The sequence below is a fragment of the Etheostoma spectabile genome, unplaced genomic scaffold, assembly GCF_008692095.1.
Source record: "Etheostoma spectabile isolate EspeVRDwgs_2016 unplaced genomic scaffold, UIUC_Espe_1.0 scaffold00569888, whole genome shotgun sequence".
Lineage (NCBI taxonomy): Eukaryota > Metazoa > Chordata > Actinopteri > Perciformes > Percidae > Etheostoma > Etheostoma spectabile.
In genome coordinates this window covers 2,546-21,762 of record NW_022605403.1, presented here as the reverse complement: position 1 = coordinate 21,762, position 19,217 = coordinate 2,546, and the positions used below count along the sequence as shown (strand labels likewise).

General features: G+C 39.8%; 1 protein-coding gene across 1 annotated transcript; it reads left to right on the top strand.

Moving 5' to 3' along the window:
* Window positions 1-350: 350 nt before the first annotated feature.
* On the top strand, window positions 351-18,303 carry LOC116685497 (butyrophilin subfamily 2 member A2-like; the record flags this gene model as incomplete). Its single annotated transcript, XM_032510527.1, is given in 7 exon segments — window positions 351-602; window positions 3,664-3,894; window positions 6,050-6,271; window positions 8,418-8,756; window positions 17,773-17,887; window positions 17,889-18,049; window positions 18,169-18,303. Coding segments are annotated over 7 exon segments (1,312 nt in total), but the record flags the coding sequence as incomplete, so codon positions are not given.
* Between the last annotated feature and the right edge of the window lie 914 nt (window positions 18,304-19,217).

The following is a 19,217-nucleotide window of genomic DNA, read 5'->3' as shown; positions in this document are numbered from 1 at the left end:
AATATGTATATATATATATTAATATGTATATATATTAATATGTATATATATATATATATTAATATATATATATATTAATATGTATATATATTAATTGGTGCTACATTGCTTAAGAAACTTGCAGTCAGCTGTTAAAGAGGAAACAGTATTATATATTATGTTTTATAAATGTGTAAGATGAAATTAATTACTGTATATGTCTGATGAATGTAGTGAAGTGAAATGTATAAAGTATCATCAGATGAAGAGACTCAGCCAGCTCTCAGATGTGTCGGGGGGGGGGGGGGGAGCATTTTCCTGTATTGGCCAGGGTGCGTGAAGCAGTAGAATGACGCATGACGCAGTTCCCAGCGTAACTTTAAAGAAGTAGGCTACCCCAACACCAAATTTGCTGCTCGCTTCAGTCTCATTCAGCCATCGCCAGAGGAGTTGCTGGAAAGCTAATTGAGACTCTCAGCTCCGTAGTTCTATATTTATAAGACTGTGGCTGGTCATGGGGGGGACAGAAACTAGGACATGTCGTCTTAATGGAGGACCTCTGGAGCTGCTGGTTCTAGTCTGGGTCCTGGTCTTGTCTGGACTGACTCTCGGACAGCAACAAGGTGAGAAAGTTAAAGCTCAATAAGCAGTTTATCAGCGGTGATGTTGATCAGGTCAGACCAGGATCTATTGGGTCTACTGGGTCATGAAGTTGTCTACAAGTTGCGTGGCTCCCATAATAATAGATAATTTATTTAACTGTCTATAACGTCCAACGTCAACATAACATGGAAGCTAACTTTAGCTAACTTTAGCTAACTTTAGCTAACGTCTGTCAGCCGTGTTCTCACAGAGGACCTACTGGATCTGCAGGGTCTACTGGGTCTACTGGGTCTACGGGGTCTACAGGGTCATGAAGTTGTCTACAAGTTGCGTGGGACCCATAATAATAGATAATACTAATTTCGTTAACTGTCTATGATAATAACGCCCGACGTCAACATAACTTTAGCTAACTTTAGCTAACTTTAGCTAACTTTAGCTAACTTTAGCTAACTTTAGCTAACTTTAGCTAACTTTAGCTAACTTTAGCTAACTTTAGCTAACTTTAGCTAACTTTAGCTAACTTTAGGAATGAAAGAAAGAAAACACTGCCAAACGGAGCCGATGGTCGCACACCTTCGTCCCGCAGGCTCAAGAGCCAGAGACGTTTCAGAAAGCCGTGTTTTACGATGCTAAATCACTGATTATTTACATGGAGTCTGGTGGGTTTAGCAAATGCAATTTTGCAGACTTTTATGATTTTAAAAAGGATCTTAATCTTTAACAGAACGGTCGACCTCCTTAGAAATCCTTTCCATAATGTTGTCAGACACTTAGAACATTAATCTGGGTCTGTTAGAAGCAAAACGAGCACTTTAATGAACGTAAATAGAAGCTGGACAGTTATCCCATTAATTTACATTGTAGCTTGTTCCTCTGCTGCGGACTGCAGAGATCTCGTTTAATGCTGCATCAATGTCAAAGGAAAATATGTCCTCACATAATCAACAGACAGAGACGGCATCTTGGAAGTTTATGATCAATACTGTTTGGTGATGTAACCAGGTTTCAAGGGCCAGGGCTAGGGATGAGGGGTAGGGGTAGGTAAGATGGAGAAATGGGATTCAGCCTAACTTGTTGTTACATAGAAGTACTTTCTGGGCGTGGAAAGAGAAAGAGGACGGGGACAGCTTCTGTAACTTGGTCCATTTCTTAAATGACACTTCCTCCACCGTAGAACAACTCAAGACTCATTACATAACACACTTCAGCATCTTATCATATCCCTCCACCAACAATGCTGCGTATGCAAAGTTGTGGCTGGTTGTTGTGTTGAAGTGTTTTGTGTAGTACCAGTTATCTAGTGTTTAATTGTGTGATGGACAGATTAAACCGGACTAAACCAAATATTCATCAGTACTAACGAGTTTCTCCTGGTTGACTGCAGCTTCTAACATCTCTGAAACTACGGTGGCCTACAGGGCCAATCGTATGAAACTGCTCCTTCTGCAGATCCACATGTTCACATTTAGTCACACAACTGCAACAAAACCTTCAAATAATTTATTTTCTCTTTATATAGAACAAAAGCATCAAATTCTTCCAGTTGAAAGCATAAGTTATGTGATATTTTAGCTTTAAAAATGACCAAATGTATATTAATGTTTAGAAGTCCCGAACCCCGAGTTGCCCCCGATGCTGCCCCTTGGAGTGTGAATGTGTCTGATGAGCCGGAAGCCACAGTCTATGAGTTGTGTGAATGGTAATGTTTCCTGTATGATGTAAAAGCGCTTTGAGTAGTCGTTAAGACTAGAAAAGATATATATACAGCACATTATGAGGAAAATGAGATATGCAGTAACGCTGTTAAATATCGTGATAACGATATTACATGTGATAAATAAACAGATATTAAAGTGAACTCAGCTCTGCATTTCTGCTGCTTTCAGGTGTTCTGCTAAAATAAAACACATTGGTTATGCTATTGTAATTAAAAAGTAATCAAAAATTAATTGAATTAATTGAACGTTGAGTTGAATATAAAAGGCACCACTATAAAATGAATAAGTTACATTTAAAGTGCAGTTTTCTACTGTTAAAGTGTCCTTTGCGATGTGTTTATTGCTCCAGTTAATATTGCGATGACGATTTAAAAAAAAAAAGACAGAAATGACTCCACGTCTGCAGACTCCAGTTCAGTGTGGCCGCTGACTCGCACAAATCTATTTTAAAATGAGTCATAAAGCAGACGGCAAAGGCAGCTTAAGTTTTCATGATATCAAACAAAGAGAAACATTCCCCCATCATATGTATTCTTTTATAAATCTATACTAGAGTAGGGGAATTCATTGTCCAGCAGCAGCAGTGAAATGTGGAGGAGGAGAAATCTCAAAATCATCTCAAGTGTTTTATTAAGATTATTTATTTAATCTTTAGAGTGTAATCACTGAGGGTTTCCCTCCTGCACCCTCAATAACAAACAACAACCTTAAATATGATTTTTATTATATTTAGTCATCCAGATGTTGATAAAGAGCTGTCACCGAGTTTCCCAGAACTCTTTGGTTTCAGTAACTTTCAGCTGAAGAGCTGGGACTTAAAGTTAAAGTATTTCAGGTTTCTTTTCTTTCTATAAAGCTCATGTTGATGATGTGGGGAAGTTCATATTAAACATCATGTTTCTAGTTTATACAGTCCATGGTTCCAACATCTTGGTTTTAGTTTAGACTGCAGCTGCTTTCAGCAAGAATCTCACTATTAATAATTATGGATCAATATTAAATAATTGTTCCTCAGAGTGGAGACTCCAATGATCAACAATACAAAACCTTTATAATATTTTATTATCTCTCATATATGACGAAGAAAGCAGCAAATCCTCCTAGTTGTGACCTACAATTATGATTTTAAATGATAAATTGATATTCAAAATATATTTTAATTTTCCTGTGATCAAATTCTTGAGAAAGTAATGATAGAACATCTCTCATCTTTGCCAGGGAGAGATCAGAGTGTTTGATGGAGACTCTCTGCAGTTTGATGCTTTCATGAGAGTTATTGGAGAAAAGGTGTTATGTATATTCAGATTTCTCTGACTTTCTCTATTTTAACATGATGATTAAAGTATGTTTTGTCTTCCAGGGTCCGATGTTAAAGTGGTCGTTAGAGAAGACAGCGACGTGGTGTTGCCCTGTTTTCTCAGCACCATGGAGAGCCTTGTAATGGCGATGGTTCCGATATCTCTGTTGTCCTTACGTTTCTTCATGGGGGGGACAGAAACTACGACATATCGCCTTATTCCAGGACCTCGGAAGCTGCTGTTTGTAGTCTGTCTCCTGGTTTTGTCTGGACTGACTCTGGGACAGGAACAAGGTGAGAAAGTTAAAGCTCAATAAGCAGTTTATCAGCTGTGATTATCAGGTCAAACCAGGATCTACTGGGTCATGAAGTTGTCTACAAGTTGCGTTGGTCCCATAATAATAGATAATAATAATTTATGATAATACGCCCGACGTAAACACAACATGGAAGCTAACTTTAGCAAAATTCTATTAGGCGTGTTCTCACAGGAGGAGGATATTCCACCACGCCTGCTAGCGTGGCTACTAGCTAACAATGCTGTTAGCATATGGAAAGTTGTGGCTGGTTGTTGTGTTGAAGTGTTTTGTGTAGAACCAGTAACTGGTGTTTGATTGTGTGAAGGGACAGATTAAACCCATAGACAGTTAAAGAAGTGGACCACCAGGTCCCTTGTTGTTCTGGACGGAGACCAGTGAAGTCTGTTAGAAGCTCTTTCCCGTGATGCTGAGCGTTACTGCGCAGCCTCCACCTGAGCTGGAAGACGTAGATGTGAGGTGGAAACGTGTCTGAAAGTTGTAAGTCTTCTGGTAGCTGTGCAAGAGAAATCTCAATCATTCCCAATCAGCAGAGACAGAGTGTTAGCAATATGTAGGAGATGACATAGGTACAGGCTAATTACTGCTAACTGACATGCTAGTTAACATTAACATAGACACAGGCTAATTACTGCTAACTAACATGCTAGTTAACATTAACATAGACACAGGCTAATTACTGCTAACTAACATGCTAGTTAACATTCACATAGACACAGGCTAATTACTGCTAACTAACATGCTAGTTAACATTAACATAGACACAGGCTAATTACTGCTAACTAACATGCTAGTTAACATTAACATAGACACAGGCTAATTACTGCTAACTAACATGCTAGTTAACATTCACATAGACACAGGCTAATTACTGCTAACTAACATGCTAGTTAACATTCACATAGACACAGGCTAATTACTGCTAACTAACATGCTAGTTAACATTAGTAATTAAACCTAAACAGCAGATGGAAGTCCAAACTGTCTGCGAGCTTCTCCTGGCATTACGGGGATTTGTCAACTATGCGACAGAAAATCGCGTTGTTTTGACACAATCATTAGTCTCTTTTTTCAAAAACGTCTTCTACGGAGCCATAATGTGAGCTACAAGATAACGGAGCCTTTTGTACATTGTTGTGTTTCTTTAGAAATAAACAACGGACAAATGGAGTCTTTAAACGCTTCAGATGTAAAGTTATTCTCTGTCAATGCGACGCCAGAATGAATGGGAGTCAATGGGATGCTAACTGCAGGTGATGGCTTCGTAGCATTAAAATGGAGCCAGAGACGCTTCGCTTAGGCGAAATAGTGAAATTTGTTGTCCAGCAGCAGCAATGAAATGTGGAGGAGGAGAAATCAGTCTCCACAAAATCATCTCAAGTCTTTTATGAAGAGGTTTATTTATTTAATCTTTAGAGTGTAATCACTGAGGGTTTCCCTCCTGCACCCTCAATAACAAACAACAACCTTAAATATGATTTTGATTATATTTAGTCATCCAGATGTTGATAAAGAGCTGTCACCGAGTTTCCCAGAACTCTTTGGTTTCAGTAACTTTCAGCTGAAGAGCTGTGACTTAAAGTTAAAGTATTTCAGGTTTCTTTTCTTTCTATAAAGCTCATGTTGATGATGTGGGGAAGTTCATATTAAACATCATGTTTCTAGTTTATACAGTCCATGGTTCCAACATCTTGGTTTTAGTTTGGACTGCAGCTGCTTTCAGCAAGAATCTCACTATTAATAATTATGGATCAATATTAAATAATTGTTCCCAGTTCCTCAGAGTGGAGACTCCAATAGGATCATCAATACAAAACCTTTATATTTTATTATCTCTCATATATGACAAAGAAAAGCAGCAAATTCATCTAGTTGTGAACCTACAATTATGATTTTTAAATAATAAATTGATATTCAAAATCTATTTTAATTTTCCTTTGATCAAATTCTTGAGAAAGTAAACGATAGAACATCTCTCATCTTTGCCAGAGAGAGATCAGAGTGTTTGATGGAGACTCTCTGCAGTTTGATGCTTTCATGAGAGTTATTGGAGAAAAGATGTTATGTATATTCAGATTTCCTCTGACTTTCTCTATTTTAACATGATGATTAAAGTATGTTTTGTCCTTCAGGGCCCGGTGTTGTGAAAGAAGACAGCGACGTGGTGTTGCCCTGTTTTCTCAGCACCATGGAGAGCGTTGTAATGGCGATGGTTCCGATATCTCTGTTGTCCTTACGTTTCTTCATGGGGGGGACAGAAACTACGACATATCGCCTTATTCCAGGACCTCGGAAGCTGCTGTTTGTAGTCTGTCTCCTGGTTTTGTCTGGACTGACTCTGGGACAGGAACAAGGTGAGAAAGTTAAAGCTCAATAAGCAGTTTATCAGCTGTGATTATCAGGTCAAACCAGGATCTACTGGGTCATGAAGTTGTCTACAAGTTGCGTTGGTCCCATAATAATAGATAATAATAATTTATGATAATAACGCCCGACGTAAACACAACATGGAAGCTAACTTTAGCAAAATTCTATTAGGCGTGTTCTCACAGGAGGAGGATATTCCACCACGCCTGCTAGCGTGGCTACTAGCTAACAATGCTGTTAGCATATGGAAAGTTGTGGCTGGTTGTTGTGTTGAAGTGTTTTGTGTAGAACCAGTAACTGGTGTTTGATTGTGTGAAGGGACAGATTAAACCCATAGACAGTTAAAGAAGTGGACCACCAGGTCCCGTTGTTCTGGACGGAGACCAGTGAAGTCTGTTAGAAGCTCTTTCCCGGTGATGCTGAGCGTTACTGCGCAGCCTCCACCTGAGCTGGAAGACGTAGATGTGAGGTGGGAAACGTGTCTGAAAGTTGTAAGTCTTCTGGTAGCTGTGCAAGAGAAATCTCAATCATTCCCAATCAGCAGAGACAGAGTGTGTAGCAATATGTTAGGAGATGACATAGGTACAGGCTAATTACTGCTAACTGACATGCTAGTTAACATTAACATAGACACAGGCTAATTACTGCTAACTAACATGCTAGTTAACATTAACATAGACACAGGCTAATTACTGCTAACTAAATGCTAGTTAACATTAACATAGACACAGGCTAATTACTGCTAACTAACATGCTAGTTACATTCACATAGACACAGGCTAATTACTGCTAACTAACATGCTAGTTAATTAACATAGACACAGGCTAATTACTGCTAACTACATGCTAGTTAACATTAACATAGACACAGGCTAATTACTGCTAACTAACATGCTAGTTAACATTCACATAGACACAGGCTAATTACTGCTAACTAACATGCTAGTTAACATTAGTAATTAAACCTAAACAGCAGATGGAAGTCCAAACTGTCTGCGAGCTTCTCCTGGCATTACGGGGATTTGTCAACTATGCGACAGAAAATCGCGTTGTTTTGACACAATCATTAGTCTCTTTTTTCAAAAACGTCTGCTACGGAGCCATAACGTGAGCTACAAGATAACGGAGCCTTTTGTACATCGTTGTGTTTCTTTAGAAATAAACAACGGACAAATACAGTCTTTAAACGCTTCAGATGTAAAGTTATTCTCTGTCAATGCGACGCCAAAATGAATGGGAGTCAATGGGATGCTAACTGCAAGTGATGGCTTCGTAGCATTAAATTGGAGCCAGAGACGCTTCGCTTAGGCGAAATAGTGAAATTTGTTGTCCAGCAGCAGCAATGAAATGTGGAGGAGGAGAAATCATTCTCCACAAAATCATCTCAAGTCTTTTATTAAGAGGTTTATTTATTTAATCTTTAGAGTGTAATCACGGAGGGTTTCCCTCCTGCACCCTCAATAACAAACAACAACCTTAAATATGATTTTTATTATATTTAGTCATCCAGATGTTGATAAAGAGCTGTCACCGAGTTTCCCAGAACTCTTTGTTTCAGTAACTTTCAGCTGAAGAGCTGTGACTTAAAGTTAAAGTATTTCAGGTTTCTTTTCTTTCTATAAAGCTCATGTTGATGATGTGGGGAAGTTCATATTAAACATCATGTTTCTAGTTTATACAGTCTATGGTTCCAACATCTTGGTTTTAGTTTGGACTGCAGCTGCTTTCAGCAAGAATCTCACTATTAATAATTATGGATCAATATTAAATAATTGTTCCCCAGAGTGGAGACTCCAATAGGATCAACAATACAAAACCTTTATAATATTTTATTATCTCTCATATATGACGAAGAAAAGCAGCAAATCCTCCTAGTTGTGAACCTACAATTATGATTTTTAAATGATAAATTGATATTCAAAATATATTTTAATTTTCCTTTGATCAAATTCTTGAGAAAGTAAATGATAGAACATCTCTCATCTTTGCCAGAGAGATCAGAGTGTTTGATGGAGACTCTCTGCAGTTTGATGCTTTTATGAGAATTATTGAAGAAAAGATGTTATGTATATTCAGATTTCCTCTGACTTTCTCTATTTTAACATGATGATTAAAGTATGTTTTATCTTCCAGGGTCCGATGTTAAAGTGGTTGTTAGAGAAGACAGCGACGTGGTGTTGCCCTGTTCCCTCAGCACCAAGGAGAGCGTTGTAACGGGGGTCTTTGATTGGAGGAAAACTCCTCAGGAAGATGAAGGTCTGAAGGAGGTGTTCCTGTATGACGCTGGCATCCATTACAACAACGGTCGAGGTGGTCAGAGTGAAGAGTTCAAAGGTCGAGTCTCTCATTTTCCAGATGAACTAAAGCACGGCAACGCCTCCATAATCATCAGAAATACAAAGATATCTGACAGTGGAAACTACAGCTGTTATTTTCCTCGTCTTCAAAGATTCAACATTAACCTTGTGGTTGGTGAGTACTTTTATTAAACATTAATTTCTTGATTGCTGATCTTAAGCTGTCATTTGAGTTTTAAACATGGACCGTTCTTCTTTGTCCACTCAGTCTTGTGTTAAACCTTTATATTGTGTAGGAGCCACATTATGTTGTTTATGGTCTCATTTATTGATTATTGTGTTGTGCGCTAACGTAGGTTTTCATGACGGTTTGAGCGGAAGTGATATGTTTGTTTGGTGCACCTGTGCACCTGGGTTCTTTGGGCTTTGACGGGGGGGGTGAAGCTGGGAGTGAACACTTTTGTTGACCGCACCGCGCACCACGCAGTATAACGCAATTATTTCTACTCACCAGTTAAGAATTACATGAGGTAACAGCAGCGCTAAGTGTATTGCACATATGGAAGAAGAAGAAAAATAAAATCAGTTGCAATAAGATCAAGAGCACGTCACATGTGTGACACTCTGTGTTTAGTCCCTCGCGGCAGCACTCTTTTGGACTGCATACAGCCGCAATATATTTTGTTAGGCTCAAATTTGACCCGTTTTTAAGTTCAGATGTGTAAATTTTTTTTTATTGGAACAAGGTTTCATGAGGTCTTCAGACATGGCTATTTTTTTTTCCCCTAGGTGTGTTTATTAATTTTAGACATAGCTTTACAATAAAAGTAGTTGTGAGAATTTTATTAGATTATAAATGTCTCGAAACATGCAGTTGTGTTCAGAATAATAGCAGGAGTGTGTTTAAAAAAAAAGTGCATGATGCTCAAAATCCTCGGAATAGCTTTTAATTCCATGATATCAATGCATTGGGAACACCTCACATTCAATAACAAATTAAAACAAGACCAGAATTGAGCAAGTTTGTGTTCTACCTTTACAGAAAGTGCAGAAAAATGTATAATAGGGTGTTAAAAATAGCAGTATTTACATTTAAAAATACTCAAAGGAACCAATTTACTAAGTTTCAAGTTCTTCTGCAGCCAATTCCATGTAAAGGGAGCAGAGTAAGCAAAGCTCAGCACTGACACGTGGGACAGAAAACAAGACAACAGCCTGAGAACGGAGAGAGTAATGACCAGTACTTTTCTTCATAAGAAGTGAACATAAATAAGATGGAAGCGCACCAAGAATAGCCTTATATATAAATGTTTACCAATGACAAAGCCTCCGTGTAGCCGAGGCAGACCACCCTACACGAGAATACAGCTCAGTGATGGGTGCGAACTTTACAATTAGTAATAAATCTCAACGATGCATGATAGGCTGCGTCAATCATCTGAAGGCATCGAGCAGATGAATGCATATATAGTATATCACCATAATCCAGCACAGTTAAAAAAGTTGATGCCACTAACCGTTTTTTAACATTAAAAGAAAAGCACAGCTTATTTCGAAAGTAAAAACCCAATTTTAGTCTCAACTTTCTCACTAGACAGTGAACATGAGGCTTAAATGATAGGCAGTCATCAATAACAATACCAAGATACTTATAAGTTGTAACAGTCTGTATTTCACGTCCATCAAGAGTAACCACTGAGGGAACATTCAGTGGCCTGTTCCGAAGGTCTGTGAAAAAAAAAAAAGTTTCAGCTGTAGCAAAGTATTTTGGACCACATTGAAAGCATTCTGTAAATGTGCAATGGCTTGTTTAGAGAGGGGCACAGCAATAAATAACTGTCATCTGCATAAAAATGAAAGTTTGCATCAGACACATGCCGATTAAGATCATTTATATAAAGGTAAATAAAAGAGGGCCTAATACAGAGCCTTGTGGAACCCCTTAAAGATTGGTAAAATACCAGAGTGACACCATCATGCTTAATGCACTGAGTTCTGTCACTAAGATAGTTTGAGAACCAAGAGACAGTTTTCTTTTGAAAACCCCGATTTAAGAAGCCTAATCTTAAAACATCATGATCAACTGGGTCAAAAGCTTTTGACAAATCAATAAAAAGTGATGCACAGTGCTGCTTCTTGTCACGAGCACAGAGATATCATTTATCACCTTCATTGCAGCTGTGATGGTACTATGTTTTTTTCTAAAACCTGACTGACTGGGGATAAAATATCCTGACCATGCAAGAAGTCTTTCATCTGATCACTCACCAGGGATCAAGCGTTTTGGCCAAAACGACAAATTAGAAATTGGTCTATAATTATTTAAGTTTGACGATCACCCCCTTTCAGTAATGGGCAAACAAATGCAGATTTCCATATTTTAGGAATAGTGTTGCTCTTTAAAGTAAGGTTAAAAAGGTACGTTAGAGGCTGTGCTACACAATCAGCAGCTATTTTTAAGAAATAGGGTTCTATAACATCAATCTGGTTCATCTGGAACCAGGACTTTGCTCCTTACTGGTGTGTTTTGGGTCCTTGTCTTGTTGAAAGACAGCACTCACAGTGATGTTGAGACAGTTTCAGAATTATTCAGTGGACCAGCAGGTTTCTTGTAGTTTCAACATGTAATGCTAATTGACTTGCCATCTTTTTCTCTTCTTCTCCTCTTCTGCCACTACGTGATCTTGTCTTTCCCCGTAAGCAACTGATGCTGATCGTCCTGCTGCCTGCAAGATCTTCTAAATCATGGTGTAGGAACTGAGTCTCTGCTTCTGCTTACTGCTGCTCTAATGTTAACTCAGGTGATTAACACAGCTACTGCTGCTCTAATGTTAACTCAGGTGATTAACACAGCTACTGCTGCTCTAATGTTAACTCAGGTGATTAACACAGCTACTGCTGCTCTAATGTTAACTCAGGTGATTAACACAGGTACTGCTGCTCTAATGTTAACTCAGGTGATTAACACAGCTACTGCTGCTCTAACGTTAACTCAGGTGATTAACACAGCTACTGCTGCTCTAGTGTTAACTCAGGTGATGAACACAGCTACTGCTGCTTCTTTCATCTCTTTGCTACCATAACCAATTATTTGAGTATTTTACAGTGGTGTGAAAAAGTGTTTGCCCCCTTCCTCATTTCCTGTTCCTTTGCATGTTTGTCACACTTAAGTGTTTCGGAACATCAAACCAATTTAAACAATAGTCAAGGACAACACAAGTAAACACAAAATGCAATTTGTAAATAAAGGTGTTTATTATTAAAGGTGAAAAGAAATACAAACCATCATGGCCCTGTGTGAAAAAGTGATTGCCCCCTAAACCTAATAACTGGTTGGGCCACCCTTAACAGCAACAACTGCAACCAAGTGGTTTGCGATAACGTGCAATGAGGCTTTTACAGCGTCCTGGAGGAATTTTGGCCCACTCATCTTTGCAGAATTGTCCTAATTCAGTTACATTAGAGGGTTTTCGAGCATGAACGGCCTTTTTAAGGTCATACCACAACATCTCAATAGGATTCAGGTCAGGACTTTGGCTAGGCCACTCCAAAGACTTCACTTGGTTTTTCTTCAGCCATTCGGTGGTGGACTTGCTGGTGTGTTTAGGATCATTGTCCTGCTGCAGAACCCAAGTTCGTTTCAGCTTGAGTACACGAACAGATGGTCGGACATTCTCCTTCAGGATCTCTTGGTAGACCGCAGAATTCATAGTTCCTTTTATCACGGCAAGTCTTTCAGGTCCTGAAGCAGCAAACAGCCCCAGACCATCACACTACCACCACCATATTTACTGTTGGTATAATGTTCTTTTTTATGAAATGCAGTGTTCCTTCTACGCCAGATATATTTGGACACACACCTTCCAAGAGTTCCACTTTGTCTCATCGGTCCACAGAATGTTGTCCCAAAAGTCTTGGGGATCATCAGATGTGTTGTGGAGAATTGAGACGAGCTTTGATGTTTTTTTTTTGGAACTCTGCCATGCAGGCCATTTTTGCCCAGTCTTTTCCTGATGGTGGAGGCATGAACGCTGACCTTAACTGAGGCAAGTGAGGCCTGCAGTTCTTTGGGACGTTGTTGTGGGGTCTTTTGTGACCTCTTGGATGAGTTCGTCGCTGCGCTCTTGGGTAATTTTGGGCGGCCGGCCACTCCTGGGAAGGTTCACCACTGTTCCATGTCTTCGCCATTTGTGGATAATGCTCTCACTGTGGTTCGCTGGTTTCCCAAAGCTTGGAAATGGCTTTATAACCCTTTCCAGACTGATAGATCTCAATTACTTTCTTTCTCAATTGTTCCTGAATTTCTTTGGGTCTCGGCATGATGTGTAGCTTTTAAGGATCTTCTGGTGGACCTTACTGTGTCAAGCAGCTCCTATTTAAGTGATGCCTTGATTGTGAACAGGTGTGGCAATAATCAGGCCTGGGTGTGGCTAGAGAAATTGAACTCAGGTGTTATAGTATGTTTTAACAAGGGGGGCAATCACTTTTTCACACAGGGCCATGATGGTTTGGATTTTTTTTAACCTTTTAATAATAAACACCTTCATTTACAAATTGCATTTTGTGTTTACTTGTGTTGTCCTTGACTATTGTTTAAATTGGTTTGATGTTCCGAAACACTTAAGTGTGACAAACATGCAAAGGAACAGGAAATGAGGAAGGGGGCAAACACTTTTTCACACCACTGTACATCCATATTTACTAGTCTGCTTCTTCTTCTCTGTCATTGTTGGTGCATGGCTGCATGTTGTGACATCTTTCAGTCTTAATGCTAAGCTAAGCTAACTATCTGCTAGCTGTAGCTTCATATTTACAGTACAGACGTGAGTGGTATCGATCTGCTTATCCAACAAAGCAAATACTAATAATTAAGTGGAGTTTTGCCCTATCATTCCAGCCTGCTGAGCTCCGTTTAGTTACTAGTTGATAGTCTGAACTCCCTCATTTTGTGTGTGTGTTGTGTGTTGTGTGTGTGTGTGTGTGGTGTGTGTGTGTGTGTGTGTGTGTGTGGTGTGTGTGTGTGTGTGTGTGTGTGTGTGTGTGTTGTGTGTGTGTGTGTGTGTGTTGTGTGTGTGTGTGTGTGTGTGTGTGTGTGTGTGTGGTGTGTGTGGTGTGTGTGTGTGTGTGTTGTGGTGTGTGTGTGTGGTGTGTGTGTGTGTGTGTGGTGTGTGTGTGTGTGGTGTGTGTGTGTGTGTGTGTGTGTTGTGTGTGTGTGTTGTGTGTGTGTGTGTGTGTGTGTGTGATTCGTGCTTGGGTCTACTTAGGTTTGTCCCGCTCCATTTTAGTGTTATAACTCCATTACCAGGCTCAGATCAGTTCACTAGTTCATAATAATAAACCATCACCCTCCGATTAATGTTTTCATTTGTCTTTCAGACAGAGGTTCAAAGACAGATCAGGAGGAAACTCAGGTGATGATTTATTTCCTCTTTTAGTCAACTTAGTATGGGCATGTAAACTTTCACGGTATATTTTAGATCTACTTTGATCTATCTTAAAACTGATGAGTTGAGTCCTAATTTGATTATGTCACTGATCTCTATAATGTTTAAAGGCCAACAGTTTTAAAGTGAAGGTGTTGTGTCTGAATCTTTGAATAATATTAATAATAATAATAGTAACTAGAACTGCACGCAGTTTCAACGGGGTCCAAGCCTCCCCGCGCCAGTCGCCACCAGCGACCCGGGGAAATGTTCTATGTTGATTAGACCGCCTGTAGAGGGACTGTCTTTACCAAATTTGGCAGTGGCCCTCCGGGCGGTGGGCGAAACAATCATTACCGGCTTGGTTTTGATAGCATGTACTGTGGCAGAGATATTGCAAATGCAAATTTTCCATTTAAATGCATTGACTTTGTCCACAAAACCAACAAACGTCGATTATAGCGCCCCCTAGTGGCCCATCGTTACCAAATTTGGTATGAAGCTTCCGTGCGGCATGCCAAACAATCACCCCAAGTTTGGTGTTGATACCACGTATCTTGGCCGAGATATGGCAAAGTACGTTCAGGAAAAACATGATGAATAATGTAGGAGTTATAGGCAAAAACACGTTTGACGTCATTGTAGTGCCACCTAGTGGCCAATATGCGTGGAATTTGTTTTACCACCTTGGAGGGTCATACCAATGAATACTCTAAAGTTTGGTACCCATTGTACATCCGTCCTGTTAATTACACACAATGTAAGTGGTTGATCCAAACATTGGTCCCTAGGCCACGCCCATTTGAACCAATCAGTACCCCACTGTAAGGACCACCTCAGGAGTGGGCCTAGATGGCATCCATCAAATTTTGTAAAATTCGGATGAGCGGTTCATGAGATATAAACTTCTTGTATTTTTAGCGCCCCCTAGTGGCCAATGTTCTTGACATTTGGTTTAAAGCCTCAGAGGGTCATACTTAGCCATGTTCTAAAGTTTGGCTTTGATAGTATTTATCTTGGCCGAGATATGGCAAAGTCAGTGTTCTCGTAGTTAGCTACACAAATTTGTTTGCGCGTAATACGCGCAATTCTTATTGTATAAATAATCTTTATTGAACTTTTTGTCCGGTCAGTCTGGAGATGCTATGTGCCAAGTTTCCTGCGGATCCATTGAACGGTCTAGGAGGAGTTCGAAAAAGTTGGTTTTCCATATATCGCGATTTTTCACGCATAAAAGTCTAGGCGGAATTGGGCGTGGCCTATATCAGGAGATTCATTGGATTCAGGGAACGCGAGGATATAAGGTTTTTAAAATTTCCGATGTACGGTTTGGGAGTTATAGGGCTAACGTGTTTTTGTGTTTTACTCTGCTATAGCGCCCCTAGTGGTAGAAGTGGGTCAATTTTTTTGGCTGAGGTCTTTGCGGACGTTCGGACCAGTCCCTGATAATGGCGCGTCGCCACCATGTACGTTTAGGCTGCAGCACCACTTTTATGCGGAGAAGAAAAATAATAATAATAATTTTGCGAAAACAATAGGGTTCCACAGCCCTGCTGTGTGAACCGCGTATCGCCTTGCGATACCGCGGTGCACGCATCCTCGGGCTTGGACCCCTAATAATAATACTACCCAGTCTCTGGGTGATGGAGTTGTAGCACACGCTGCAGGTGTAGACATCAGTGACATCATCAATGTTTTTCTCCTGGTCTGTGTTTGAAGGTCTGACTCTGTCTCTAAACGGCCCGTCAACGCTTTCTGACCAAGTTATTACCTTTATTAATATGGGCGACCCAAATCCCAGTGTCTGGTTTTATCTGACCAACAATCAAAACCCCAAAATATCAGTTTACAAAGATATAAAACAGAGAAGCAGAAAATGATCACAACGAGTAACTGGTTCTAGATTAACTTTAGTGCCAGAGAACTGTTTCATAGATCTAGACCAAACTAGTTTTTCAGAATCTCTTGGTGTCCACGTCAAAAACGGTGATCTGTGTAGTTAAAGCTCATATTCTTATTTCCTGTTTCTTTCAGATTCATACGTACATAAAAACCTGGAAAAGTTATGGTATTTGAAAACTGCAAATTCCAGGAAAGATAAAGACTTTGGAAAAGTCATGGAATTTAAAAAGAAAGCATAATATATGTGATTTAATAAAAAAATCTTTTAATGAAAAATGTATTTCACATGTCTTAAAGGAGATTTCTGCCAATATTTACGTAATCTTGATCGCACTGGTTGAGCTTTGCTTGTGGAGGCTCGATGCTGGAGATTTGGTTGGCGTCACCTTTGACCTTTCTATTGAAACCCCCCCGACCTGAATCAGTGCAGCAACACTGAGTAGCTGCAGCTACGTGTACAAGCTTCCACTGAGATAATACAGCAGCTAACGGGGCAGGTTTTAGAGTCTTTGTGTCTCTTAACAGACAGAGGACAGGTTTTAGAGCCTTTGTGTCTCTTAACAGACAGAGGGCAGTTTTTAGAGCCTTGTGTCTCTTAACAGACAGAGGACAGGTTTAGAGCCTTTGTGTCTCTTAACAGACAGAGGACAGGTTTTAGAGCCTTTGTGTCTCTTAACAGACGGAGGGCAGGTTTTAGAGTCTTTGTGTCTCTTTACACACGGAGGGCAGGTTTAGAGTCTTTGTGTCTCTTAACAGACGGAGGGCAGATTTTAGAGCCTTTGTGTCTCTTAACAGACACACAATGCATTATGATTTTCATAAAAGCATGGCTGAACACACTTATCACTAGCAGCTAACAACTAGCAGCTAACCGGGGAAGCTACAATAGCTACTACAAGATGGAGACAGGAAGGTGAATTAAAACAATGTCTGAGTTGAAAACACATCTGATGTGTACGTAAGGGCCCTGTTCATGTTGGACAGACATATTAGTTGCATGTGTGTCTGTTAAGAGACTCAAAGGCTCTAAAACTTCCTCTGTCTGTTAAGAGACTCAAAGACTCTAAAACCTGCCCTATGTCTGTTAAGAGACACAAAGACTCTAAAACCTGCCCTCTGTCTGTTAAGAGACACAAAGACTCTAAAACCTGCCCTCTGTCTGTTAAGAGACACAAAGCCTCTAAAACCTGTCCTCTGTCTGTTAAGAGACACAAAGGCTCTAAAACCTGTCCTCTGTCTGTTAAGAGACACAAAGGCTCTAAAACCTGTCCTCTGTCTGTTAAGAGACACAAAGGCTCTAAAACCTGTCCTCTGTCTGTTAAGAGACACAAAGGCTCTAAAACCTGCCCCGTTAGCTGCTGTTTTATCTCAGTGGAAGCTTGTACACGTAGCTGCAGCTACTCAGTGTTGCCTTCACTGATTCAGGTCGGGGGGGTTTCAATCAAAAGTACTCGCATATCTATAGAGATTAAGATTAATGTAAAAATCGGCCGGGATTCTCCTTTATCCTTAACTTTCTCTTCGAGGCGCAATATTACGAATTCCACTATGAACCGCGTACATTAATGTCATTCATTTAATTGTTAAACCTCTGAGGGTAAACGTTAACACAGATTTTAATTCTTACTGTATAATGTCGTCTGAGATTTTCCAGAATACATAGTCATGGAAATTTGCTGGAAAAGTTTTGGTTAACCTGCGTATGAACCCTGTTCTTTGTTCTTCTCTTTAAACACAATGTATCTACAGTCAGGCATAAACAACAATGTTATATATGATCACATTTTCTATCATTTTCTGTCTTTCATAACCCTTTTATACTGAACGTATGATATGTATATATGAACGTTTTAACTGTGTCCACAGCTGCTTCTCCAGAACCGTACATCAGGACCCTGAACGCCACATCTGACTCAGCGCTGCTGCAGTGTGAGGTCCGAGGGGCGACTCCAAGACCCAAACTAGAGTGGAGGGACGGGCTGGAAACCCACTTCTGCTGAGGAACCTCAGACCTCAGAAAGAGGAGGCAGCTACTACATCACCCTCATCACCACGGTGACCAAGACAGACAACTACCGCTGTGTCGTCACCCAGGAGGAAATCAGCCATCAGACTCAGGCTGAGACCTTTGTTCTTATCTGTGGTGAGATTTCTTTCTTGGTGTTTAAGCCATTTGTTTAGACACCTTTAAGTGTTGTGTTAGTCTGTGTGTGTACCTGGTGTGCAGTTTGAGTTCTATCAGCTGTGTGTGATGTGTTTCAGGGAAAGTGTGTGAGGACTCATCCAGTGAAGTGGTTGTCGGATGGATTGGTGGATTAGTTTTAGGAGCTCTGATTGTTGTTGCCGTTCAAGCTCTGCTTGGTGCCGCAAAGGTCATCTCAATACGCTGCAATAAAGGTAAGTTAGTCTAATTCTAAGGACTTTGTATGTTGTTATAATAACACAGCTGTGAACCAATCAGATTGATTGGAGCTACCTGTTTGTATAACAGAGTTTTGATGAAATGTAAATCTATTTGTTTTGGAACATCAAAATAATATCTTTGTAATATAAAAGTTGACTTTATGGAATATATTCTTTTCTTTGCTGCAGGTTCTCGTCAGCAGGGAACGGTCTGCATGAAGTGGAAAAGTGTGTGGGCAACCAGGAGAAGAGTTTGCTCAACCATGGAAACGGTTCACCTGAACAGGGGTCAGAGATGCTAAAGCTACAAATGTATGATGACTTTACATGTACGAGTGTTGTAAAGTGTTGTGTGTTTTTGTTACGACTATCTTTGTGAACCAGTTTGAATTTTAGTTGTTGAAGGAGTGAGAATATTTGAAAAAGTAGGAATGGTTTTAATTAAGTGGAATAACACCACTAATGTAAAACAAGATGTGAAAATTTTTAACATTTTGAAATGCTAAAGCTAAACTGAAGAAATAGCTTAAATAGTAAGAAGATGTTGAAGTGGTGAGAATAGTTGAACTAGAACTGTAATCAGTTACGACGGGGTACAAGCTCCCCGCGTTGGTCGGTCTCCACGACCCGGGGAGGAGGACCCAAGGCAAGGCAGCTTCATCTGGAGAGAACATTTCAGCAACAGGGCAATTCAAAGTGCTTTACCAAATCAGTTAAACAGATAAAACACAAGTACACAGTTAAAAAATCATAAGCATTAAAAACCGGTAAAACACATGAATAGACAGTTAAAAAATAGACACATAAAACACAAGAATAAAGTTACAGTGCAGCATAAGAAAGAAATGAGCTTAATTTAAAGAAAGGCAGCATCAAAAAGAATGGTCTTCAGCCTTGATTAAAAGAAC